The following is a 27,075-nucleotide window of genomic DNA, read 5'->3' as shown; positions in this document are numbered from 1 at the left end:
GTTCTTCTTGTCCCCTCAGATTCTCTTGAGTCCGGAAATGACTCTCCTATCCTAGCTGCTCCCTAGAGTCCTACTTCGGTCCCTTTGGAGTAGGGGGGCAATCATACGATTCCCCCACCAAGTAGTTTAGTCGTTTCCTTCGACTGGAGTCGTTTGACCACCTCCCGCCTTCCATCCCATGTGCCTTTCTGGGTTACGGTACACGCCTATAATAAGGCGATACCTGACACTCGTTTGGATGAGGGTGCATCTGTCAGTCTTATGCCCGCCACTACTTGGCAAGCTTTGGGTTCCCCACAACTTGTGCCAGTCGTGCCGAATCTGACGGCGTTTGACGGAGGAACTAGTCAACCATTAGGGATCCTTCCAAAGATCCCTATTACTCTGGGAGGCAAAACCGTCTATATAGACGTATCAGTTACCCAAGGTGCTTTAGATTTCAGTCTTCTCCTTGGCCGTGACTATGTAGATGCCATGGGGGCCCTTGTCTCTTCATTTTTCCGTCTGGTTTGCTTTCCACACGATGGAAGAATTGTGACTATCGATCAATTATCATTCGTTCGTCCACGGGTCCCTCCTACGCAATCGTCATCCCCTCCTGGTTTTTATCCACCAGTTGCATCTGCCCCAGCACAGATCAACTATGTGGCCACCTATCCCGTGCCTGTATCCAGTGATGTCGCCGTTGTGGATAGTGTCGTGGGGGCATTGGGCCCTGACTTCCAAGATGTTTCCCTTCCATCGGGACTGACACTCTCGGAAGCCCTGACTTCCTGTTCATTATGATGAAGTTCGGGCGGAGCATAGTTCTTTTCCTGTGTCAAGCTCCTTAAAAAAATGAAACTGGTACTAGTCGGAGCATAGTTCATTTTCCTGTGTCAAGCTCCTTAAAAAATGAAATTAGGTGGCGAAGCATAGTTCCTGATCTTGTGTCAAGTTCGTTAAAAAATGAAACAAGGGTTATGAGGATAGCTCTTTTACTGTGTCAACCTCATTCAAAAATGAAACAACTCCCTTTCCAAATCGAGTCTTTTGATTAAGATCTCATAAAATACAAGTCGACTCTTTCACAGATCTCGAGAGTGAACCTTCATTCCATCTACCTTGTTGAATGCAATGAAGCTTGGGGGGCATGTACCTCGATTTGCGTTATCATGCTGGGGGCATGCGAACTTATAACAAGCATAGTTTTTCGTTTCAAGCTTGTGTAAACATGAAACCGAATCCAAGCAGAGTTCTTCATGGTTCAAGCTTGTGTAAAAATGAACCCATATCTGATTTACATCTCGTGACTGCTGCCTATCTGCTAAATTCTGCTAGATGAGCCTTGGTTGTTTCTTTCCATCGCCACCATCTCTTTGGCCGATCATATGCTCTCACTTGATTGTTTATCCTTTCCTGAGGAACCGCAGCGATGAGTGGTTTTATTAGCCAGCCTCTTAACTATTATATGTTTTGAGCAGTTCCACCATTGCCGGAACCAGTTGCTACCCTTTATACCACTCGTTCCTTCAGGACGAGTCGCCTTTACGCTCTTTTCTGACTCGTAAAATATGAAAAGATTGCCGAGTATTTTTCCTTTTTGACTCGTTAAAGAAAATAAAAATGGAGGTCTTCTTTCAGCTCTTTTCCGACCATTTAAAGACGAAAAGATTGTCGAGTTTTCCCTCTTGACTCGTTAAAAGTAAATAAGAGGTGGTCGTTTTAAGTTCTTTTTGTCGACTGTTAAAACATAAAAAGATTACCGGGTTTTTGTCGTTTCAGACTCGTTAATGGTTACGAAACGACTTGGTTTTGATCACTTTTTTACTTTTTGAGGTTGAAATCACTATTTATGAAAATTAGTCCTCGATCGTAATGGTCGGTCAGTTCTTTCGAGCATTGTTTTAAACTTTTTCAGGCTCGAGAGACACAACTTTACGAAAAAGGACACCCTTGGAGTTTCCTTTTCTGCTGTCTTTTCAAACTCTCTAAACATGAAAAGACGCCGAGTTCCTCCTTTGTCAGACTCGTTAAAACCCGATGACATTGGATTCTGTCGAAATGACGCACCACAAGCATATGCTATCCCCATAAAGCTTGTTAAAAATAATTGGGGCACTCGCCAGAAATGGCGGGGGAAAAAATGGAACCATAATTATTGTCGTGTCGGCAGTATGTCGCTCTTGAACATGGCACTTGTCTGCTTTCGTGTCTGGGTGGGGATATCTCATCTAATTTTTCACTTGCCTCCATGGATTTGGGTAATCCTGTTTGACCTCTAATCTGCTTATTGCCTCGTCACCATGACCTCTAATCCATTGATGTCAAATACTGCCAATTCCACTATCGTGCCGCTGATATGTTCAAGAGAAGTTGACCTCTACAGAGGAACAACCTCCCCCTGATAGCTCACATAATCTTGATTCACAACATTATCTCTCTGTCTCGTGTCGATGATGTGGGAAACATTATGGCCCACCTTCGATCAAGGTCACTTCTTGTCGACTTCAGCTTATTATCCAGGAAGCTGATCTAGAGACTCCCTTTCGGTGCCTTGGAGCCTGCATGCCTCAATGGCAGGTTCTCCGTGTTCGATGTGAGGTTTTCATCATTGGCCTCCGATCGAATGATTCTACGGGTGTTCGAGGCCAGATCACTAATTCGCACGCCGTAGATTGTACCTATAGTACCTTGAGGGCCATTGTCATTATTGGTGGTACCTCTTGCGTCTGTTAACGGTTTTTATTATTGACTGGTAATCAGACGATGTTCATGCATGTTCGACTTCAGCTCATGTATTCGCATGCTTGAACCTGTACTTTTGTTCGGGTTGAGATGGAGCGCAAGACCCTGGATTTTGTCTGTTGCAATTCAGGCGTGATTTTATGGATTCTTGTTACATGACTCATTAATTGGATGGCTACGACCATACCTGAGTCTATTCATCGATCCTAACCGGATGGCTGCGCCCATACCGTGGATCTAGATTATTATGTACTTTGTTATGGATGGCTGTGACCATACCACATATATAATGTACTTGAGCTATTAGTTGTATCTCTCTCTATGCAGATTCTCCGGCGGCAGCTGCATGTGTTCTTGTAAAGCATTTCACCCCTCTCTCTCTCTCGGGCCTCATGCTTTAGGGGGCATCTGTTACACAGTAATTTGTCACCATTGGTCACCGTCCCTGTTACCCCTTTCCCGTACTTTGGAGGACTCATTCCGGGACCTGTGAGCAGTGACATAACTTAAAAACACTTGCATTATGTTCCCCTAAGTATGGACTTCATGTGCCCTGAAGACACCTCCTGCAAAATATCCCTGAAAAGTGCCCTTTTTCCATTAGCGCGGGTCCACAGTGTACTACCCGCACCAATGAGGGAGATCCTCAAAAGAAGGCGCGCCCATTGGTGCTCTGTCTTAGAGTAACACCCGCGCCAACCGAGTTTGGAAAAGATTTTTAACAAATGCGCGCCCAGATGTTTTTTCCCTTCAAGTCATGAAGCCTTTTGAGGATAAAGCTAATCTTCTAGATGTCGAGATTCATCATCTATCCCTTACATCTATCCACAACAGCTTTTTGGAGATAATTCCAATCCATAATGGGTGTCTTGATTCATTGTATTTTCTTCCCCTTCTCCATCTATAAAATTTTGTCCTCATGCATTTGACAAGGTAGTTTTTGAGTAGTAGTGATAACGCTTGTCTTGAGTGATAGTAAGAGTCTTGGAGCATAGGGAGGTTATGCTGCCGGAAGTCTGAGAGAGAGAAGGTCCATTGCAAGACATATATAGCTGCTCGCCCAGCCAGAGGAGAGATTCAACGTCAGAACTTTGGTTGTATCTTTCTCTGTTGATTATTCATTAATAAACGACTATCATTATGGTTCCGATCTTATTGTTCATTATGATAATGTTTGATCTATTTCCTTTCTGACTGATATATAGTTGTATTTTAGTGGATTTTATGCTTGTATTCGCTTCGTTCTTTTCATGTGCAGGTATCCATTCGCGGAGATCGTGAGGATTGTGACCTGCCGAAGCAAGGGAACGGGAGTATCAACTCTTCTACAACATTAGCGTTGGACTCCAGGTTGGTTCTCATAATCCACTTTCAATTTGCAACACGGAACTTGCATGGTAGCGTTAATTGATTGTTGCTAGACCCATTTTGGGCTAGTGGGATTCCCTCTGTCCGCAGAGGGGATTTACCTTTCCAACAGCAGCAGTGGAGATTTGAACCTGTGACTTGTTCGGATTTGAGCTAGTTTTGTGTGTAATAGGTGGAGATAGTACTGAGTACTTGTGCGGAGTATAATACTATGTATTGTTACATGTTATCAATCATTATAATATACAGATAGTGTGGGGTTTTCAGCTATATGCTTTCCCCGGATTACATACTGTGTTAATGTGTGCATGCGATTGATGTTTCATTGGTTTTGATGCTGCTAAATTAATGATCAACGTAGAGGAGGTTATGTATTATGCATGTATTCTACAATAGTGTATAATTGGGATAATATATGTGAATAAGTGTCATATTATTGAAAATTTCTACAAAGAATGCATTCACTCAATTGTGAACCTGTTAGAGCCTAGAGTTGCCTCGGGCTGAAAAGGCAAGGTTCTAGGTCCACATCAAACCATGCTCAGCCTCGTAGCTAGCCCTACGAGGACAGGAGAGGGTTCTCTCTGGGTGAATCTCAGCAAAAGATAATCGATGGGGCTCAAGATGGCTGAAATATAAACTAATTTTAGGCTAGGTATGAAGTACAAGGATCTGTTTTGAGTTTTTGGGGGTTTTGTTGGAAAAAGGGAAAGGTAAATTTTGGGTTCGGGGATGACGCCAAATTTTTGCAGATTTCAGGTAGGGGCAAGATAGGTAGTGGTTTTGATGCTTTGGGTTGAATGAATGGATGGATCAGACTGGTGAGGAGCCAAGGAGGGCAAGAAGGTCCCAATATTCCTCCTCAAACAGATGAAAACATGAAGAATTAAACGAAATTTCAAGGCAAAGCCACTACAACAAAACCATCGATTTGCACCAGATTTAGCGCCAGATTTTAGTGCATTTTTTTTGTAATTGTGATGAGCAACCTGGCGCTAAATCTGGCTCTATTGTACAATTTTTAAAGCGTCCTTTTTTGCACCTGATTTTGCATCATTTTTCACGCTAGATTTTGCATCATTTTTTACACCAAACTATGCATCATTTTTTGTGTCAAATTTTGAACCAAGATTTGCATCTTATTTTATGACAGGTTTTGCTTCTAGTTTTGTGTCATTTTTTGCATCTATTTTTCATTCTCTTTTGCTTCCTATTTTGTGTCATTCTTTGCTTCCATTTTTGCACCATCATTTGCATCAAGTTTACACTGTATTTTGAATCCAATTTAACGTCTTTTTATGCATCCATTTTGTGTCAGTTTTTGCATCTAGTCTTACGCCAGGTTTTGCATCTAGTCTTACACTAGTTTTTGCTTCTATTTTTGCACCAGCTTTGGTGCCTATCTTTGCACCATGTGTTGAATTTGATTTAGCACCAAATTTTGCATCCATTTTTGTGCCCATTTTTGCATCTTTTTTTGGACCATTTTTTACATCCACATTTACGTTTGATTTGTCTCCATTTTTCCCATCTCATTTTGCACCATATTTTGCGTCATTTGTTTCATCCAATTTTGCATCATTTTTAACACCATCTCTTGCATCTAATGTTACATCATTTTGAGCATCCAAATTTGCATTTATATTTGCATCTTATGTTGAGTCATGTGTTGTGTCCACCTTTGCATGTTATTTTGTGTCTAATGGTACATTCAATTTAGAGCCATTTTTTACGTCTACTTCTGTATTTGTTTTTGCACCAAGTTTTGCATCCAATTTTAAGCTATTTTATGCCCCTTTTTGCACCATTTTTTTGTGTCTACTTGTGTCCAATGTTGCACCATTATTTACACCAACTTTTTCATCCAATTTTGCATTTTTTTGGTGTCTAGTTTTACATCGTTTTCACCATCCAAATTTGCATCTTTTTTTGCCTCATTTTGTGTCCACATTTGCATATAATTTTGTGTCTGAGTTCGAGCCTAAATTTGCATGTGTTTAGGAATCATTTTTTACATCCAATATGGCATCCTTGGTTTCACCATTTTTCAACCCCATTTTGCATCTTGTTTTATGTCTTTTCTTACATCTTTTTTTTTTTCCTTTTTTGCACCCAAGTTTGCATCCCAAATTTACACCATTATTTGCATCATCATTTGGCATATTAATTTGTAACCTTTTTTGCTTCTTTTTAACGCTCAACTTTGCATCTTATTTTACATCTAGTTGTTTTCCTTTTTTGCATCTAATTTGGTGCCCATTTATGTGTCCTTGTTTTTGCCCAATTTGATATCCTTTTGTATGCCATGTTTTGTTCCCTTCTTTGTGTCAACTATTGCACAATTTTTCACTTCTAATTTAAAACACTTTGTATGTCAATTGTTTGCATTTTGTATTAATTCCTAGTTTAACATCCAATTTTACTTTCAATTTTGCATCCATGGTTACATCCGCATTTGACTTCTTATATAGAGTATATTTTTCTTTACATATATGACCCCCTTTATAGATTCATAGTGAAATATATGATAGTTTCTAAATATCATTAAAGCAGATATCACAATTCAAAATCATTTGTAAAGAAATTTAAGAGAAATTGACAACATCCATCCAAAAAAATAACAATGTGTCATTAACAATTTTCAAAACATGTATAAAATAGCAACATAATACTAATAAAATCAGTATTATTTTTAATCAAAACAAGTAAAATTCAAATATGATTAACAAATCAAAATATTTCATGAATATCGTTATTCTACGATAAATTAACAACATACATAAATCAAACTCATCGTATGATTACAAAATCAAAATGTCTCATTGATATAGGGTAAATTCACAACACCCATCTAAACATAACAATGTCATTCTACACAATAATTTCTTCATAAAAAACAATGCATGTGCATGCCTAGCTACCACCACCAAGATCATCCTCATGATCATCTTGACCATCCTCATTACTCTGATCCACATCATCACCAACACCGCAACTATCATCATCATCTCCTCCTTCACCACCATCATCCTCATTCTCATCCTCATCATCTCCTGATATATGTTGAACATAATTTGGATCATCGTCTTGGCAATCATTACCTATAGCATTCTGACAAAAAAAATCAATATTACATGTTAGTATTAATTACATAACACAACGCATGTTTTTGTTATACAATGTTAACCATAAAATGAGGTAAGATATACTAGCATTTGCACCAGATGTTGCAAAGGAAACGCCGTAAGGCATAAATTGAAAAATACAAATACAACAAAAGAATACTTTGATAAAGAATAAAAATATATTGAATGCTCAAATCAATGCCCCATTAACTGGAAGCATTTAGTAGACATATCTATCAACATTAGGATTATACACAATGATCAAGAAATTTTCCATATACAAACAACAACTTCCACAACAACCTTTTGTCACATCCACATTTTAAGAAATGCCTTGGAACGTGATCGGAATCTTCCATATTGCCTTTTTCATTATACAGATAAATCTTCCATATTGCTATTTTCATCATGAATATTGTTAGTTCATTGTTGTAAAGTGTTAGTGTGTTAAATTCAATACTATAAGTTCGACAAGTGAAAAACATTCCTCAATTAGCATAATATACATTTTTCTCTCACCGTGTATTTTTCAGTCAAAGAGCACAAGTGACATATTAACATGTATTTTCCCTTCATTATTTTCATCATAGAGCCAAGAAATCTACGCCTTATCTATAAAGTAACAAAAACATTTTGAAATAAGTTTAATATTTCAAGCCAGTGTCTAACCTATAAAGTAACAAAAACTTTTTGAAATAAATTTAATATTTTAAGCAATTGACTAACCTACTTTAATAATTGAAAAATTCTCAAAGATGAATTATACTCCATAATAAGAGAGCCAACATTGGAGCCCATACTTTCACTAAAACCAAAAGAAACACAACCACTTGTTAAGAAGAAATTCAAGTAATAATAATAAAACAAAAATAATAAACATTAAAGTATAAAATGGTATTTCCAACACACAAGTATAAATATACATGCTCTATGTCCATTGTTAGATTAAATGGGTGTGGAGAAAATTAGTAGAGAACCCAAAATTGTATTTCTAATTAGGATGGGTGGAGAAATGATTTAAATGCGGGTTGTTGTCATTCTAATGAAACCCTTTGCAAAGGGGATGTTAAGATTCTGAGAGAAAAGCTAGGCTTGGTAGAGAACACCTTCCTTGTTAAACATTCCCCTACTGTAACCAAAAGGAAAGGGCAAGAGAAACAATAATTAGGTTTTTGTTCACAAGTTGTACAAAATATATAGGTGCTATTGATGTTTGAGTGAATAATGGGAGAGATTATTTATGAAATTGTGATAAGGCGCACCTAGTTTTGTCAGAAAGAGGCATATTAATGACAAGTACATCACATTTAGGTAGCATTTCGTCAAGATTTGTCTCCAATGTTGCTCCAATTTCCTTTTCCAATTCGGGTCCAATAGAAAGACAGTCGTGGTAAAGAAGCTTACAATTGAAGGGCTGTACAAAGGAACGCAATTCAATTCAACATCATGTAATGTTTATTATTATTAGATTGAAATTTTGAAACAAACAGCATGCATGCGTAAGAATTATGGAGCACTGATTTTTGAAAAGAAGTTTGCAACATCATGAAGTAGTACTAGATCCTAAGAATGAATACCTTCAAACGCTTAAGTAGTTCTTTGCCAATACGCCCTGCACCAATAGAACCAATAGTTTTCCCTTCTAGATCATATGACCTGTAAGAAATTGCTGCCACTTTCCAATCACCCTCAACAATTTGCTTATATCCAGGCACAAAGTTTCGCATCAATATGAGAATGCGCATTAGCTCATCTTCTGCCACGGACACCACATTACTTTCGCTGATCTTCAACCAATGATGATACAAACAAATCAATGGAATTAAAAAATATATCCAATATAAATAAAATGCGTTTAAAAGTAACTCTCTTTTTTATTTACAGGAAAATAAAGAGAGTGTTAGTCTATCTGTGTTTCTCGAGATATAATGCCCCATATCCAAAATACGAAAGCTACAGGAGAACAGTTATTACACAGTACAATCTCACCATTACAAAGGAGTTGATAAAAGACCAAATGCATTAAAGCTTTCCAAGAAATTGCAAAAACATACAATAACACAAGTGAAGATCAAGGTAAATCTGCAGTACATGTTGGATTGGGGATAAAGCCAATATCATAGCATGAGATTGACAATTAAATGAGTTGTAAATAATAATGGAATGATATGGAATTGAATAGCCTACAGGCTGAATATAAACAAGAGAGTTATTATTTCATTGTTATTAATTTATTATAAAATCACATTTTTTAAAACAATAACTATTTTTATTTCAATACCAACCATTAACTAATTTCTAAGAATAATTCTAATTATTGTTGTCCACTTCATCTTCTTTCCATTTCTGTACCATGAGGGAAAAACCCAATACCATTCCTATATCTTAAAATTAACATTAAATATGTCAAAATAGCTCAAGCATATTTTTGCAAGCATATTTTGGAAAACAATCATTACAGACGGATTAAACAAAGAAGAGCGCTTTGAGATCTTCCGCAAATCTTTCAGGAATGTAATAAGAGCAAAATAAAACCCATGGGTAAGTACAGCCAAAAGGATAATGAATCAATATAGTCACAGTAAATATCAATATGATAATCCAGGTAAGATGTATTGTCACTTTTCCTGATTTCAGCCCTCTTGGCACCGGTAGGTTACCTATATCCTCACCCAAAACCAAAGTAGAAGCAGGCCTGGCTGGGAGACTATCTTTCAAAATTGACAAGGTATTATTTCTATCAATTAGAATGCACATCCTCAGGTGTTCAAGAATAATTAATAGAACAGTCAGCTAGATGAGCAGATCCAATTTAGAGAATCTCACTCAGATCTACTTGACATCACCTCCATGATTTAAATAATGATTGGAGGAGTCTTAATACTCCAGAGTCCAGATCACTTAACATACAGAAACTAAGGCAGCCAAAGAACAATATCCCATCACTCCCATGCCACATATATATGTTTAGGTATAGTTAGAAGGACACATACCTTTCCTGTAACTAATTCAGCAAGGTTGTCATTACAAGTTTTGGGCTATGTTCACTGCCCTGGTATTGAAAGGTATACAGGTTGTTCACCTTAATTAGACACATCAATGCATATGTATGTTCAGGGTTTAAGCTCATAGGCCTGTAGCTATTACAGCAAAACTACAAGTGTAAATATATAATACAGTGAATTCATTTCTGAGCAAATTCCAAGTCCAGCGTTTGTTCAAGCCAAACAGTCATAAGGTTCTGAGTATCTTATGGTCAAGCATCTCATCAAAAATGCATTCCATCACATTTTATCAATACCCATGCACTATCAAAAGACACGACTCTGTTCCTTCTCCTTGTTATCAAAGGACACGACTTTCTATATGTTAATTTATACAATCTTAATTCTTATTCTATTCTCTATGTACTTTCTAAATCCTAATCCAACATATCCTAGATCCAACTTTTGCATATCCAAGGATCTTCATACTTCCACCTTCATACGTTTCTCACAACAAGACCCAGATATAAACCAAGGCTCTGGAGGAGAAACAAGAAGAGAGGAGTGTAGTGACCAACCTGATCTGATCTGCTAATAATACTACAAACTAAAAGATAACTCTCACTTTATTGTTTGTAGCTTCTTGGGGGTGAATGTGACAATGCTATATATATATCATAAGGATCTGGAATCTGATATCTCCTCTTTGTTGTGGGCTGCTGGTTCCAGGGTGAGAAAAAGTGGTATAAAAGTCCTCTAAAAACGAAGGTGAAGGGTGTCATAGTGAGGTGGTTTTCCAGTTTCTTGTATCTATATAAACTATAAATGGATCTTTACTATAAAGTATTCTAAAGAGTTTCTTCAACTTACTTTAATATCCTTTTAAATTAACTCGTCCTCTTCTCAAAGACCCATATATAAATAAAGCATTGTTCATCTTTTCAAAGCTCATGTCTTAAGCATTCCATTAATACCAATAATAAAAAGAAGGATGATGATTCCGATGTATGTAATTTGTAGTTCTTGTTGCCTATGAAGTCTAAGGAGCTTAATCCCTCAAGAGTAAAACAGTAAAAGGAATTTAAGTCTCGATCGTATTGTTAGTTCCTAATCTCCTACTAACAAAGACATTCCGCTATCTTTTTTCAGGAGTCAAGACTAAACTGTATGTAATCCAAAACATACTTTCTTTGTCCAAGATTTCCCTACTTGTAATAGATTACTACAACCACATATACTACAAAAAGAAACCAATAACTCCTAATTATTATTCTGATGCCTTTGCGAGTTACTGATTAGATAATATAAACAAAGGAGTTATTCTTTATTCCAAGTGATACTAAACTAATAAGAAGACTAATCATTTTATTCTTGTTTGTATTATCTCTGTATCTTTTCTATCTAAAGTAAATCTAAAGAGGAAGAATTGCTTGCCCTAATCAAGTGGGGTGAGGATCTAGGGTGACCAATGGGAGAGGAAGGCCTAAATGAGGCACACACTTCTTCTGCTGCTAGGGCCTGGGTTTTTAATAGGATAACCACAGGGATATGTTGCAAGGACAGGGGAATAATTGGTTCTATGCAATGCCATGATCTTCTTTACAAGAGTCACTGCTAATCCCTTGAATGTATCTTGTTTTTTTTTTTTTTTTTCTTCTAGGATGGACCTACTTAGTCCTTCAACAACTAGAAGAAATAAATAAGGAGACAAGGTACAACCTTGTTTTAAGTTTTAACCCTCTTGAGGGTCTTAAGAAATTAGAGGCTGAACCATTTATAAAAAATGCATAAGAAGCTAAAATTACACATCCCATAATCTAATTTACCAGTGGTAAGTTGAAACTAATATGGATAAAAAGAAGTATCAGAAAGAGCCAAGACACCCTTTATAAGCCTTGGAGAGGTTCAACTTGATCACCATTATTGTAACATTTTTGACTTGAATAATATGGAGGCCCTCTTGTGCTGAAACAATTGCTTCATGGATCTGACGATCCTCTAGAGAACCAAGCGGTTCTGTTATATGAACTTACAAAGTAGTGCTTTCAATCTGACAGCCAAAACCTTAGCCATTATCTTATAAATACAATTAGACAAAGAAGTGGGTCTAAAAGCATAAAAAGACTCAGGTTGATCCACCTTTGGAATGAGTGCAATAGAGGTCCAGATGAAGGAGCCAGGGAGCCTTACTAAAGCTTCTCATTTCTTCCACTACCTGAAGTAAGTTGTCTCCCAACACTTCAACAAATCCCAGGTAGAACTCCACAGTCCACCCATAGGGATTGGGACTCTTGTCCTTATGGAAAGTGGACAAACACATTCAAAAGTGCTTTTCTGGACAGATCACCATTGCTGGAACTTTGTTGACTTGAATAGTGTAGAGGCCCTCTTGTGCTGAAACAATTGTGTCATAGATTTGACAAACTGTTCTGGTTAGATGAAGTTAGAAAGTAGTGATTTTAATCTCACAGACAAAACCTTAGCCATTATCTTATAAATCCAATTACATAAAGCAGTGGGTCTAAAAGCATAAAAAATGTTCAGTCTCAAAACTCTGAAGTAAATTTGTAAAGAATGTAGCATTAGCTTTCTTGGCTTAGTGAAATCCCTAATTTTCTATCCTATTTGCCTGTCTTAAAAATCTCACGAAAACCTGTAAAGATTGTGCCATTGTGTACGCTTAGCCTCTAAAATCCCTAGCTTTCTATCTTCTTCTGTGTAATTTGAATAGAACACCATCAAATACCAGAATTATCAATTCCCATTCTCCAAAACTTTTAAATGTGCGGAACTGAGACAAAAATCATTCAATCAAACCACTCGAAATGCATCTGAATGCTGATCCATTAACTTAAAGAACTTCTTCCCAAACTCTGCCATTTTTTAAACAAAATTTATCCATACATGCATACATTGTATGTATGTATGTATGTATGGATTGTATACATGTATGTATGGATTGTATACATGTATGTATGGATTGTATACATGTATCTATGGATATGTACTATGCATACATACATGCATACAATCCATACACACATGCATACAATCATACATACATACATGCATCAATTGTGTAAAATGAGAGCTCAAGTGCCAATTTCCAAGGGATATACCTATGCATAGATGACATCATTTTATTTAGCCAACATGTGAAACTTGCAATTAATTGGATTATGAACCAGATTTCCTTGGGAAAACAAAGAGGGGTCATGATATGTCAAATGGAGTAAAATTATTCTTTCTCTTGCTGAGGATTAAAGCTACATCAACTCTCAACTTGCCCCTACCAACCATCTCACTTTCATAGATAAGAAGATGATGTTGTTGGTTATGGTTTTTCTTATTGGTGCAACTAGCCAGATACTGCACGTTGCACATTCTGCAATTTTCCCTTGACCCTTATATGATAAGCTGGTATAACGAACTACACACTTGCAAAAGGAATGTGTAGGCAGAGATATATTCAAGAAACCTTACTACTACAATGTTTGTTTGAATGTATCTTGTTCCTCAATCTCATGGGACTAGTAAGGAAGCTTGCTACATAGCTTTTGCCTTGATTTAGTTAGGGCCAGAAATGAGACTCTGATCGTATGCAACCAGCAAGTTACCATTTGGGTTGTTGTATATTTCTTCAGCTGGCATATTGGTCACCTCAATTTGTTGGGGTCAGCGAGATTTCAAGCAGCTGGATATTGCCATATTGCCCCTACTCACAGTAAAAATTTACCTTGAACATTCTATATAGTATTATCTTGACCTAAATAGGACAAGAACGAGCACTCTTGTCATGTGTCCCTTGAATCTTGAAAGAAAACTTCCATATAAACTACACCTCCATTACCATATCATTGCCTATTCTCAAGGATGGCATTCACATCAGACAGTTGGATCAAGAAGAGGTATCTTGCCAATAAGTTCCACAAGCCATGAAGATAAGTACAAGGCTGCATGCCCACCATTGGGTAAGTTCCCTGGGTTTCTGCACTTCATTTACACATAAACCCTATATTGAACCCTCAAACAAACCCTGAATTTTCCCATCAAAACTACAAGACTTGGCCTTCAAAGTTCAAATTAGGCCTAAGCTCAACCTTCAAACATCGAAATTTGGCCACCAGAACAAACCTGAAACTCAACCTCAACAACATTGAAGTTCGGCCTTCAACAGGGCTAAAACTCGGCCTCTAGAACAGCGTTGCAACTCACCTTCTAACTAGGACCAAAAACCTTCACAAAGAGTGCCAAAAACCCTTCCCACAAGAAAACTCTCCAACTATGCTTCACTTGGTTCATGAGGTATGAACCTTAGAATTACCCCTTTGCTTGCTTAGACAAACCTGAATTGGCTTGAGCGAGTAAGTCCTAGGTCCCTACACATAACACCTATATATAGTGTGTTTGACCACCAAAAGCAAGGCCGACTTGCCCACTGGCTAGGCTAACTTGGCAGACTATAATATTGAAAAAAATCATCTCTTTAACCAAAAGAAGTTAGGGGGAGTGCCATATAATGTTGCAAAAATCTTGGAATAAGCTTTCCAACCATATATATATATATATATATATATATATATATATATATATATATATATATATATATATATATATATATATATATATATATATATATATCATGTTCCATAATTGGAGTAAAAATGCATTCAAAGATAGGATACCTAAATGGGACATCAAAAATCCAAAAACAATATTTCAAGAAGGTGTGTCATATATCGTTGGAAAGGTCTCAAAATATGTTATTTGACTATATAACTCTCTTTCATTTGGATAGCCTTTGACATTAATAACAACCATTTTCAACATACATAATTCAAAGGAATCTGTTGCTAAAATTTAGCTACTTTTCACATGGCTACCATCCATCTTCTATCAGTTGAAATGTTAGACAAAAGGAAACAAGCCCAATACAACAAAAAAAGAGAATTAATAGCCTGTAATATGTCAAGCCAACAATCCACAAACAAGAAATAAGTGGCAGAAAATTTATAATAACACTTGCCCTTCTGTGCCTTCCAGGGTGAAAGGAGATGCGAATATAAACAAAGGATTCGCGCTCTTAGTTTAATAATAAATAACTACTACCGTTATGTAACCATTTTGTAATTACTAATGGGCAAAAATAATAACATCTTACCCCACACTCACTTTTGGGAAAAAGTGGTGGCTGTGGAAAACTGTATGTAAAAGTACCAAAGGCAAAGGAATGTATTGATGCTCAAAGAATCATCGAAATGAGACCAAAAATCTTCAATTAATGCTCTGTTGTCCAATACAGTGTTGCAAAGATTGGTTATCTATCGTCAATATCATGAGATATCATGATTCTCTCAGCTCAGGGATATTATGAGCAGAAAAAGTTGTGAATTTTACAAATTTTGAACATATCATGATATTTTGAAAATATCCTGATATATCAACAAAATGTCACCAAAAAATGGAAAATATTAGCTGAGTTAGCAGATTATTGGATTTTTTGGCTCAGTTTGAAGTGGTATCAAAGCTTTTTCGAGGTACAAAGTGGAAGAATTTTTATTTTTTTATATAAATTTTTCAAAGGAAAAAGAGGACAGCAAAAAGCAAATCATATTCTAAAATTTTAAAATATGAAGAAACCAGTTGTAGATCTGGGTTCCTCTAGAAAAATACCCAGCTTCAAAAAAATTGTGCAAATCAGAGCCTAGGAAATGGAGTTATTGTTGATAGAAAACCAAAGTTTTAGGGTTTTCCTGATGAAGACCACAGATTCTAGACCAATAAATATTAACAGTTTGACCAGATTTTAGTCCATCCAATGCCAATAGATACAAAGTGGTTGTAGCATTTCCTAATTATGGTCTATATTTCAATTGCTTGAACCAGGACTATATCACGGATATTGCAGCAATAAAAGAAATAATTCCAGTCTATAGAAAGGTAGCATAGTAATAACATACTTGAGTTTTCGGGGTGCTTCAAACAATCTCGTCCTAAAGATAGGATTCCAGGTTGTTTGCAGATTTTAATTGGTGAGATTGGCTCTAATTTTGGAACTTTGTTGGCTTTGCTGCAGGTATCATTTTGCCCCAAATCTTCGCCAAGCCTTTTTCATGGACTCACTAAAGGACTCTCATTTTCTGCATCCTTCATATGAGTAAACCTTCGACCCAGCACTAGTTTTCAATACAAACTTTCAAAGAGAGAAACTGGCAGTTTGGAGCAGGTTACAAGACCTCCTTCTATAATGAACAGAGATGACCGCAGAATGTGGCAAAAGTTCTCCCCTTCAGCCGGTGCTAAAGAAAAAAAAGAGCTTCTCTCTGAAATCTCTAACAGTGTGCTTGGATGGCCTAATCTGACCAAAACTACAAAAATGTACTATGAGTTTTCCTCTACGTTGTTATATTGTGAAGGATAGTGTTTCCCTCAATTACTAACCGTTCCAATAGCCCCTGCTTCCTGATCCATTAGTTTTGACTTCTTCAGATACTAAAGAGCATTAACGATTCTATTCCATTACACAAAGATGAGCTGGAAGGGAAAACCCTTCGGAGCACAGTATTTCATGTTGAGGTATCAAATTCTTGGTTCCATGGAAATAGAAACCACATGAAGATATCTATGAACCACTTGAACATCAAAAATGTTCAGTCTCAAAACTCTGAAGTAAATTTGTAAAGAATGTAGCATTAGCTTTCTTGGCTTAGTGAAATCCCTAATTTTCTATCCTATTTGCCTGTCTGAAAAATCTCACGAAAACCTATAAAGATTTGCCATTGTGTACGCTTAGCCTCTAAAATCCCTAGCTTTCCATCTTCTTCTGTGTAATTTGAATAGAACACCATCAAATACCAGAATTATCAATTCCCATTCTCCAAAACTTTTAAATGTGCGGAACTGAGACAGAAATCATTCAATCAAACCACTCGAAATGCATTTGAATGCTGATCCATTAACTTAAAGAACTTCTTCCCAAACTCTGCCATTTTTTAAACAAAATTTTGATCACAACCTTGTCTAGTCCATTTATAGAGAGCGTTAGTTTATGAAATCTTGCCTGTAAGCCAAAATAGAGTCAAAATTTTCCATTCAAAGCTCAGAATAACTGAACCAGAAATAACCCTTGTGAAATTTGCTGCTTAAAACATTGTTTTGAGCACGGCCTCTTTCTTCAGATTTATTTTAGATAATACGGTAGCTTATTTAATGAAATATTTCCAGAAAGTTGAAATATGGCAAATTTTTCCAATCAAGAACTCTAAATAATTTCATTAGGACAAGGCGTAGAGGATTCATGACGACGACAAGAAAATAATGGCGCTTTGCAATTTAAGCACTCTCTTGCAGAAAAATACCTTTTCTGAAATCGTTTTGACCACAAAGAAACACAGATGAACTGTTGGAAGTCGTGCAGAGAGAGATCTGGTGGCTCGTGGATCGATTCTGGGGCAATGTTTATGCGATTGCAAACCATGATTGTTCATATGCGAGCTACTGAGCTCGTTGAGAGGGATACGCGCAATGGCGCCAAACTACCAAGAGGATTTGAATTTAAAGGCGGGATAGAATATCTACCGTCCGATCATGTCATCGACGGCCATATATTTGTGTTTCAGTAAAACGGATTTTCAAAGAATTTGAAATATTATACATTTTATAGAATTTGAAATATTATACATTCTATTATTTAAGCTGAATAATAGTTTTACTTTGGAAAAATAATTGGGCACATCAAATAAAATATTGATGCGACGGACATAGAACTTCGAAACAATAATGCACCCTTCTCTTACTCCAAAACAATAATGCACCCTTCTCTAGCTGATGTGTCAATGCTTTCTTTGAAGTGGAACTTAAAGAATTAAGTAATTATTCATTATTAAATTGGGATTTTATATAAATTAATTGATTATTTATTAATGTTAATTTCATTTTATAATTTTATAGTAATTTTTAATAGATTTTTGTTAAAGATAATTATTTGAGCTATTATTGTATCAAGATTTTTGTTGTGTGTTTTATTATTATATTTTAATCCACTTTAAACATGCTCAAAATATGTTTTCATCTTCATTTGTGGAGATTATCTACTTGCATATTCAAAAAGTTTTGATGTAGTTTTTTCCTTGAAAAATGATTATTGTGATTGTAATGGTGAGAAATTATTCTATAAACAGTGTTAAGTGTTATTTAGAATAAATGAGAAATTCCTTTTGAATATATAAGACTAATCTTTGAGAGAATAGATATATATTCCCTAATTATCACATAAACAAGGGGTTAATCTTGCACTTAGTGCTTTATCTATGTAGAGTTTCGCTAAACAAAGGGAATACCTCCTCCTGCGTGACTTCGATTGTCCCTCCCTCTTACAGGATTGCAAAGCATTAAGAATTGAATCTTCTTTATTTTAAAGATGTAGTCTTGTCGAATATACCAAAAACATAGTAGGATTCTTTCATTATTGACAAAATCAAGCACATGTGCATGGGAAGTATCCATCTATGGATGGTTAACAAGTTCATTAATAACTACAAGCAAACGCTTCAAACTATGTATTTAATGATCTGTAGTCATCATCTAAAGAGTTCAAGAATCAAATCAATTCCAACCTAAGTTCTAAGTATATGGTAAACCTCTACTCTAGAGGTTCTATTATTGTAAAATTTCACAACTATGGAAGTTGTGGCAAGGTCTCAAAGGAGGGACTTTCTTTTTGGGGCAAAACTAACCTTTTTTCAAAAGATAGTTTCTATAATTGAATCCATCTTCAATATCCATTTCTTCAACCCCACTCTGCCGGATTTGAATATTGAATCCCCCCTACTTATTTTGGGATGAGATGATCTTTCAAAAGCCAACATAAATATATTGGGGACTTACAACAATATACAAACTAAGCAAGGAAGGGTATACACACATGTGTTAGAATTTGAATTGAAGTTGACTTGAGCAAAGGTATAACAATGCATATTTAATTAAATATTGGTGATTTTAACAACCACGTCCATTAGATTAAAATAATGATACTTTATGTGTATCTATATGCAAAGACAAAATACTTGAAAGGCACCTTCCCAACAACAAAGGTCATTATAAGAAAAATGGAAAAATAACAAGTTGATGGGTGGTATGATTGAATGAAGAATCAAAGGGCAAGAAAGAAGAGACATCCAAGTTTAGTCCTAATAAAAGATTTTATGGCCCCTTCCAAGGAGTGCGTTATTAAGAGGGACACAAACATGATCATGGAGTCTGTGCTAAAGTCTTATGGGAGAAATAGGAAGCATGTGAATGAGATATTATGGATTTCAAAAGAGAAATCATGTTATTTAATCCAATAGAAGCAAGGGGATTGGTGCTACTTGAGACTCCATAAGCTCTAAATCAATTGGTGAAAGCAAGAAGTCTAAAAGATAAATGCAAAGAAAGGAATATCCATCTATGTACAAATCTACAATAAATAAATTCAAAATTATACAGTGTTTCCATATAGACAATGTTAGGTCCCTATAACACTAGTGATTCCCCCATTACTAGTGTCATTGTGGCCCTTACTGTTATTGTCGTGCCCTTATTGTCCCCATATTGTTATTATTGTGCCCCATAGAAGCCCACTATTGTTATTTTTGTGCCCTTATATTATTATTGTTATGTTGACTTTGATTATATTATGACCCCTTAGACTCCTATATATAGAAATGAGGCTTTGTCATTTGTATCATCCAATAATTGCTCTTTTGTGTAATGTAAAGGAGGTTGCCCCCTTGAAGAGACTGATTTCTAAGTTGTTGATCTATCTTTTCTATCTTTTTGTGAGTTGGTTTCATAACAGACAACCTAGGTTCGAACCCTAAAAAGTGTAGGGTCTTTGTGAGTGTTTGTGAGGGAATGTGTTTGACATCACATAATTGGATTCCCTTCATCATCAAAGAGACATGTGTCCCAAAAGTCAATTTGGTTTAAGTGGATGTTAATATGATACATTGTATATTTTCTGAGGGTAGTAGCACAATTGGAAAAAACCATGTTGGCAAGCCCTTGTGTATCCAAGTGATTGAAAGTTCAATCCCTAGACATATCTCACCAATTGAACTTAAAAAAAATATGATACATTGTATATTGCAAAGCCATTAAGTTAAGTAATGACCTTGGCTAACCCAAATATTTAATTAGAATTTAAGCTCAAACACAACATTAGAAATGAAACCTTCACTCTAGATCTAAGGATATAGGGGTCAACATTTGATATTGGATACAAGACAAGGTGATCAAATGTATCTCTTGGACTAGCATTTTTTACAAAGGAATACAAATTTTAATGCTTATATTAACATGTATGTATAATATAATAATGAAATAGTCACTCTTTAGTTCATGGATAAAAGTGTTGGTGTGGAAGTTAATCTCGAGGGATGTGTCACTATAGTCATAAAAATTGCATTTATTGTGGCACATGGAGAACTTATTAATTGGGTGTAGCTTTAAAAATGGATAGGAGTGTTATCCTCCCCACCTAACTGCAATTCCTACAAATGACATATTTAGTGATTAATGAGTATATTGTTGTAATAATTTTGAACCCTGTGTTAAGAAATCCCTATGCAATCCAATTTAACTTAGGTACCATCCTCAAAATGAGGAGAATTCAATTGTGGGTTTCCTTAGAATGTGTATTTCAAGGAAGAATGTGTACTTTGTCAATATGTTGAAAGGTTTTACGGTCTTTGTGTTTTAGTGTACCATGTCATGTTTGGCATTGAGCGTTGGGTGTGTTGGAAGCCAACTCTTGGTAAACTCAAATACACTTGTCCTAAGGAGGGAGTTGGGGTTTTAAGGTTCTCTGGTTGTAAAAGCTTTCAAAGTCAATGTTTTTCATCCTCTTCTTGCATATTGCAGCCTCAAGGCCATTCGATGAGTTGGTGGTCATGCTTAAGGTTTTCATCCTATTCTTGCATTGTGCTTAAGGTTGATTGGTACCTTGTTCCATGAATTATGATCAACTTTGGGTCCTCTTTCAGTAGACACCTCCTAGCCACAGTATTAAAGGCAACATATTGGTTTCCTTTACTAATTTTAGCTTGTAATAAATTTAGATGTAATGGTTGTCACACGCGTTCATATACAACTACCTCATAACAAAGCTAACACAAGCACTTCTACCCATGCCTACATCACATCACAGAGGAGGAATCAATCAATATTATTCAATATCCCGCATTCGAGTATCCCTCCTTTGAGGATTCAATCCAACATTTATGGAGATCAGGTCATCCATTTACAATAACTAGCTTTGCCATATAGCATGTTCATATTCCTATTGTCATGGCCGAAAGTACCACCGACATATATCTTATGCAATACGAATAAATAATTAGAACGCCTCAATGGATGCAATTCATCCTATAATGCATAATGCATATATTAGATAACCCGAACCATAGGCTTTACCGTTTCAAAACAAAATCATTTATCATACATAATCAATAATCTGTCTGCCACAGTTGCATGACACGTTAACATGTGTATCTTAGGGATTATGCACAATTAATCAGAAGCACAGCATTGGATGCATAGCACAAATAACTTGTACCATAGTTTATACAGTCGAGCCTTAACCACAGTTAACAAATTTGCATAGCGGCTCAAGCACGACTATTCACTATCTTAACAAAAGACAGGTTAACACCAATTCTACATAAGATCCACATACTGTGACTGTGATTAGAATTTCATTTATGTGCATCCATAAAATCATCTCATTAACGCCACATGCAGTGCATTTAAAACTCAAGCAAATTCTCTCATATGCTAAGGAATTTATAACATAGAGGGTAAGAAACCAACATACAGAACAATCCACGCAAGTGAGTCAAACTAGATCAAAAGAGAGAACGACACTTGGAAAACAGAGCACCGCTACCCAACCTAGAAATGACTCTTCAGTTCACCACCGAGTCGAGGTTCTTGCCATGGATCAACCGCCTCCAATTGATCTATGCAATGGGTATTTAATACCTTCTTTCATGATATGGTTTCCATTAGCGGTGTCTCGCTTTTATGGATCTTTTTATCCATTTGCGTAGGCTTATCTCATAAAAGCTCACCTTTCTCTCCCATGAGGATTTTCCTCATAGAAGATTACCTTTCTCTCCCGCACAAATTTTATGTTTTTCTCAATGGATATTTATCTCCAATCCATCCAGCTTATCTAGAATTAAATCGAGAAGCTTTACCATGAAAGAATTATCCTTTCCCATTCACCAATGTGATTTGGCAAGAATCTCATCTCTTGGTGTCTTGCTTTTCCAAGTGATTAATTTATTAATAATGTATTTACTTTTTATATTACACACCATACCTAGCTTTTCTTAGCTTAGGTTTGCAAAGTTTGACACACAAGGGAGGGGTGTTACATTTTGGATCCCTCTCTTTCCTTAAGATCCCTCCAACTGCAGCTAGAGTTCTTAGATGACTATAAGGAGGAAGCCCCTATTGGAAAGGGACAGACAGTTTGAAGGTGTCTATCTTGTTGGTAATTCCTATATCGAAAAGTTGTATTTTCATAGTCCAGGGGCTGGGAATACACAATTCCCATCCACTTGAGCTCAATTTTATCTCGCAAAACTTCATTGCGATCTACCTAAACACATATGCAAACATAGGTGAAAATGCCTTTCAAAAGTCTTTCCCTGTCTACTTTGACGAATCTTCCAATAAAATTGCCCACTTTTTCTAAGAGATCTAGATGGGTAAAGTGAATGGGAAAACTGGGAATCTTACCCATACTAGAGTAGTCATCGACAACATAGTGAGTGGATTGAAGTTGGGAAACCATGGCTTCACTAGAAGACCAACTCATCCCCAAAACCATGGACCTTGGTCAAGGATTTTTTTCTTATCCTCAAGACATTTGAAGATCACCACAAAAAAACATGGGTCTACATCCACCCAAACCGGCGTTCATCCAATAATATCATAATTGAACAGAAAAACGCTACTTTTTCAATAGAAAATGGGGAATAAAAGTATCACCCAAGGATAATGACCATCGTATCAAGCGCTCAATCATAAGGGAGGAGCAATAATTTGACAATCACACGTCCTTGATTTCTGTTGATTTAACTCTGAACACTCACGTAATATTCTCTTGCCTGGCGAATTAAACACCACTGCATGGAATGGACGAGGATTGAGCCAAACCCTGGATGAAGCCCACTTCATTCTCATCTAAAAACAAAACTATATATACGTCAAAGCTATTACAATAGATTCTGACTGTCAACACCTCGAGGTTCTGTTTATATGTGGCTACCTTTTATGGTTACTATTGAATGTGTGATTGGCAATACTAATGGCAACTTAGGGCTGCCAAATTTCCTTCGATTCCCTCACTACATCCTAACGCAAATAGTTGTTCAATGCCTTGGTTGTCTTTCAAAACTGGTAGGCAGTGTCTTCTTTGATATTTCTCGATGGTTTTAATTCCACTACAATCACAACTTTCATTTACATAAACTTCGTGTTTTCGCACGAGCGACGATTGTTCCAAGGTGAAATGTCACTTGGATGGTTTCAATGTTGTTGACCCATCATAACTAACTAACGGATATGCCCATTACAATTTTATACCACCCCATTATCAATATCAATTATGCATGGGAACCAATTAAAGCAACTCTTCACATTAATTTTATATGAGCATGAGAACATGTGTTAACAAGCAGCCCATAAAGCCTCATTTTGAATGCCATAGTCACTTAGAAGGAATTCCTCTTGTAGTAGCATCCTCCCTACTAAACTTTTCTAGTGCTAACATTAGAACCACCATTACAACAAGATATCTTTCTAGTGTTGACAACACCATTATAGTAAGATACCTCAAGAGAGACAGAAAATTTAAAAAGTATGATAGTAATACGTATCCAGAAGATGGTATTGAAACTAGTAATTGTTCACGAATCCATAAGCTTGTAAGGTCATTCTCATTATCATAATCATTGTCATCATCATCACCATCATCCTTGTCATTGTTATTGCCATCATTACATTATCATCATAATCACCATTCATGCCATCATCATCATCATTATGGACATTGTTTGCAATTGTTCATAATTGTAGATGTTGTAACAAATATCATCAACCCAAAAAATGTGATCAGTGCTAGAAAAGGGTTGTTTAGGACACATTGATATACGTAAGAGAAATAACAACTCTATTTTTGACAGATGATCGATGATGATCATCATCACCACCATTATCATCGTCATTGTCATTTTTATCATCCCCATCATTATCATTAATGTAATTTCTATCGACATTGTTGTAATCATGCATCATCATCATTCATGCCATTATTGTTTTTGATGATGACCTAGATGAAAATGATGATCATGACACCAAAGATAATGCTTATGATTATGACAATGACAACATCTAAAATTGGGAAGATTCGCCAACGTCATTAGCATCGTCATCATCATAATCATTGCCATCATCATCATTGTCATTGTAACCACTATCGTCTTTATCATCATAATCACAATTCATGTCATCGCCATCATCTTCATTTTCATCATTGTCAATATTATTGATATTGTCATCAATTGTTCATAATTGTCAATGCCATAAGGAATATCATCAATGCAGAAAATATGATGAGTGTTGGAAAAGGGATGCAAAAGCGAACATAGAAATGGGGGCAACAATAGAAGTAAAATTGGATGAAAAGTGGATACAACATAAGTAGATGCACAACAACATGAAAAACCTGACACAAAAGTGGATCCAAAAGAAGATGCAGTTGTCAATGCAAACTTGGATGCAAACATGAAGGAAAAAGTGGAAGCAAACATGGGTCCAATGGTAGGTGTAAAACTTGGCACAAATTGTGGTGAAACAAATGTGGACGCAACAACGGAAACAAAAGTATATGCAAAAATGGATGAAACAAAAGTGGATGCAATAGGGGATGCAAACGTGGAAGCAAATGTGGTTGCAATGGTAGGCGCAAGATATGGTGCAACAAAAGTGGATGTAACAATAGACAAAAAATATGCAAAATAAGATGCAAAAATGGATGTAAAAGTGGAAGCAAACATTGATGCAACAGGCAAAACAAAATTGGATGCAAAAAATGGATATAATGTAAGTAGATGCAAAAGTAGATACAAAACGAGATGCAAAACCCAATGGATAAACCTGACATAAAAGTGGATGCAAAAATAGATGCAATATTTGATGCAAAAGAGGATGTGAACATGGATGCAAAATTGGAAGCAAACGTGGATACAACAGTGAGTGCAAAACATGGTGCAAATTGTGGCATAAAAAAAGTGGATGTAATGATAGATGCAAAAAAAGAATCAAAGTATGATGCAAATGAAGATGTAAAAAGGGATGCAAAAAGTGAAATTTAAAATGGGTGCAACAGTGGATGCAAAATTGTGTGCAAAAGTGGATGCAATAGAAGTCGATGCAAAAGTAGATGCAAAACGAGACACAAAACCCGATGCAAATCCCGGTCCAAAATTGGATACAGAAAGGGATGAAAAAATAGATGTAGTAGTTGATGAAAACCTAGACACAAATGAGGATGCAAACGTGGATGCAAAATTATAATCAAAAGTGGGTGCAAAAGGAGGTGCCAAAATAGGCGCTAATTGTGGCACAAAAATATTAGATGCAATAGTGGGTACAATAATAGATGCAAAAGAGGATGTAAATATGGATGCCAAACAAGAGGGAAAAGTGGATGCAACAAAAGTAGATGCAAAATTTTATGCAAAACTAGACACAAAACACGATGTAAAACTTGGCACAAAGGGATGCACAAATGGATGAAAAAATGGATGCAAAAAATGATTTAAAAAAGGATGCAAAAAAGGATGCAAAAGTCGATGCAAAAGTTGATGCAAGTGTAGGTGCAAAAAGTGGATGCAAATGAGGATGCAAAAGTATGTCAAACAAAATTAGGTGCCAAACTTGATGCAAAACCTGGAACAAAACTTGGTGTAAAGGATGACACAAAACTTGGCATAAAATTTGGTGCAAAACGTGGTGCAAAACCTATTGCAATACCTGGTGCTAAACTTGGTGTAAGATTTGGTGCAAAACTTGATGCAAATTTTGTGTCAAGTTTTGCACCATATTTGATAAATGGATGCAAATAGCACCAAAAATGGGCTTTAGATGCAAAAAAAGAAGTAAAAAGGGACGCTAATCGCTGGTTTTGTTGTAGTGAGCATAGCAGTCCAATGTATTCTACCTTAATCGCTCATTTGTTTAACTGCAGAAGACAATAGAAGGGAAAATGATACACATAAACATCAGTGAACTTAAAAATACATATAGAAACACACCATCAAAACATAGAGCCACATGGATCCCAACAAGTGCCGGAAAACCCTGGTCTTTCCTTTGCCAAAATTGCAGAAATGAAATGTACAATAGAGTGCCAAGCAATCCCAAGTTTCCAACCCTAAAAATGACTCAGAAAATACATGATATGGACTAGCCCAACCTATTCCCTTGCCTCTAGGGGTCTAGCTCATCATTCTAGGACCTATTTGAACTAATTCTAAACAAGGAACTGAAATCTAGGTAGTCAAACAACTTACCCCTATATGCTTGGAAACTTATTCATTCATATAATTTTCACCTTTTAGTAAATGAATCCTCTAGAACAAGTAAGTATGTGCCAAAATTACATCATATTCATCAAATTACATGAAGATAGATCAATAATTACATCAAAAATTAAAATTGGTCAAAACTGGGCGAAATTCTGAGCTGCTGAGTGAAAAATAGGCCAAAATTCTCTATGTGGCGCGCCAAAATCTGTATGCATCGTGCCACTTTGGAGC

General features: G+C 36.2%; 1 protein-coding gene across 1 annotated transcript; it reads right to left on the bottom strand.

Moving 5' to 3' along the window:
• Window positions 1–6,814: 6,814 nt before the first annotated feature.
• LOC149208790 (formate dehydrogenase 1, mitochondrial-like) lies at window positions 6,815–9,031 on the bottom strand. The gene is made up of 2 exons (XM_089394147.1): window positions 8,798–9,031; window positions 6,815–7,206 (listed from the first exon to the last, which is right to left on the bottom strand). The coding sequence occupies exons 1-2, from the start codon at window positions 8,963–8,965 to the stop codon at window positions 7,009–7,011; spliced, it is 366 nt and encodes a 121-aa protein (XP_089250273.1). The 5' UTR covers window positions 8,966–9,031; the 3' UTR covers window positions 6,815–7,008.
• Between the last annotated feature and the right edge of the window lie 18,044 nt (window positions 9,032–27,075).

This window comes from Pinus tabuliformis, chromosome 1_2 (assembly GCF_031772625.1).
Source record: "Pinus tabuliformis cultivar Carrire ecotype Pingquan chromosome 1_2, CPIR1, whole genome shotgun sequence".
NCBI classification, from domain to species: domain Eukaryota; kingdom Viridiplantae; phylum Streptophyta; class Pinopsida; order Pinales; family Pinaceae; genus Pinus; species Pinus tabuliformis.
The sequence above is the reverse complement of the archived record's forward strand: the minus strand, read 5'-3'. Positions and strand labels throughout refer to the sequence as shown.

What these genes read in the sequence shown, in the direction of transcription:
- LOC149208790 (XM_089394147.1), bottom strand. Translation starts at nt 8,965, where the DNA reads ATGCGCATTCTCATATTGATGCGAAACTTTGTGCCTGGATATAAGCAA. An exon ending in AACTACTTAAGCGTTTGAAG is followed by an intron (nt 7,207 to 8,797) that starts GTATTCATTCTT and finishes TTTTTTTGTCAG; the next exon opens with AATGCTATAGGTAATGATTG.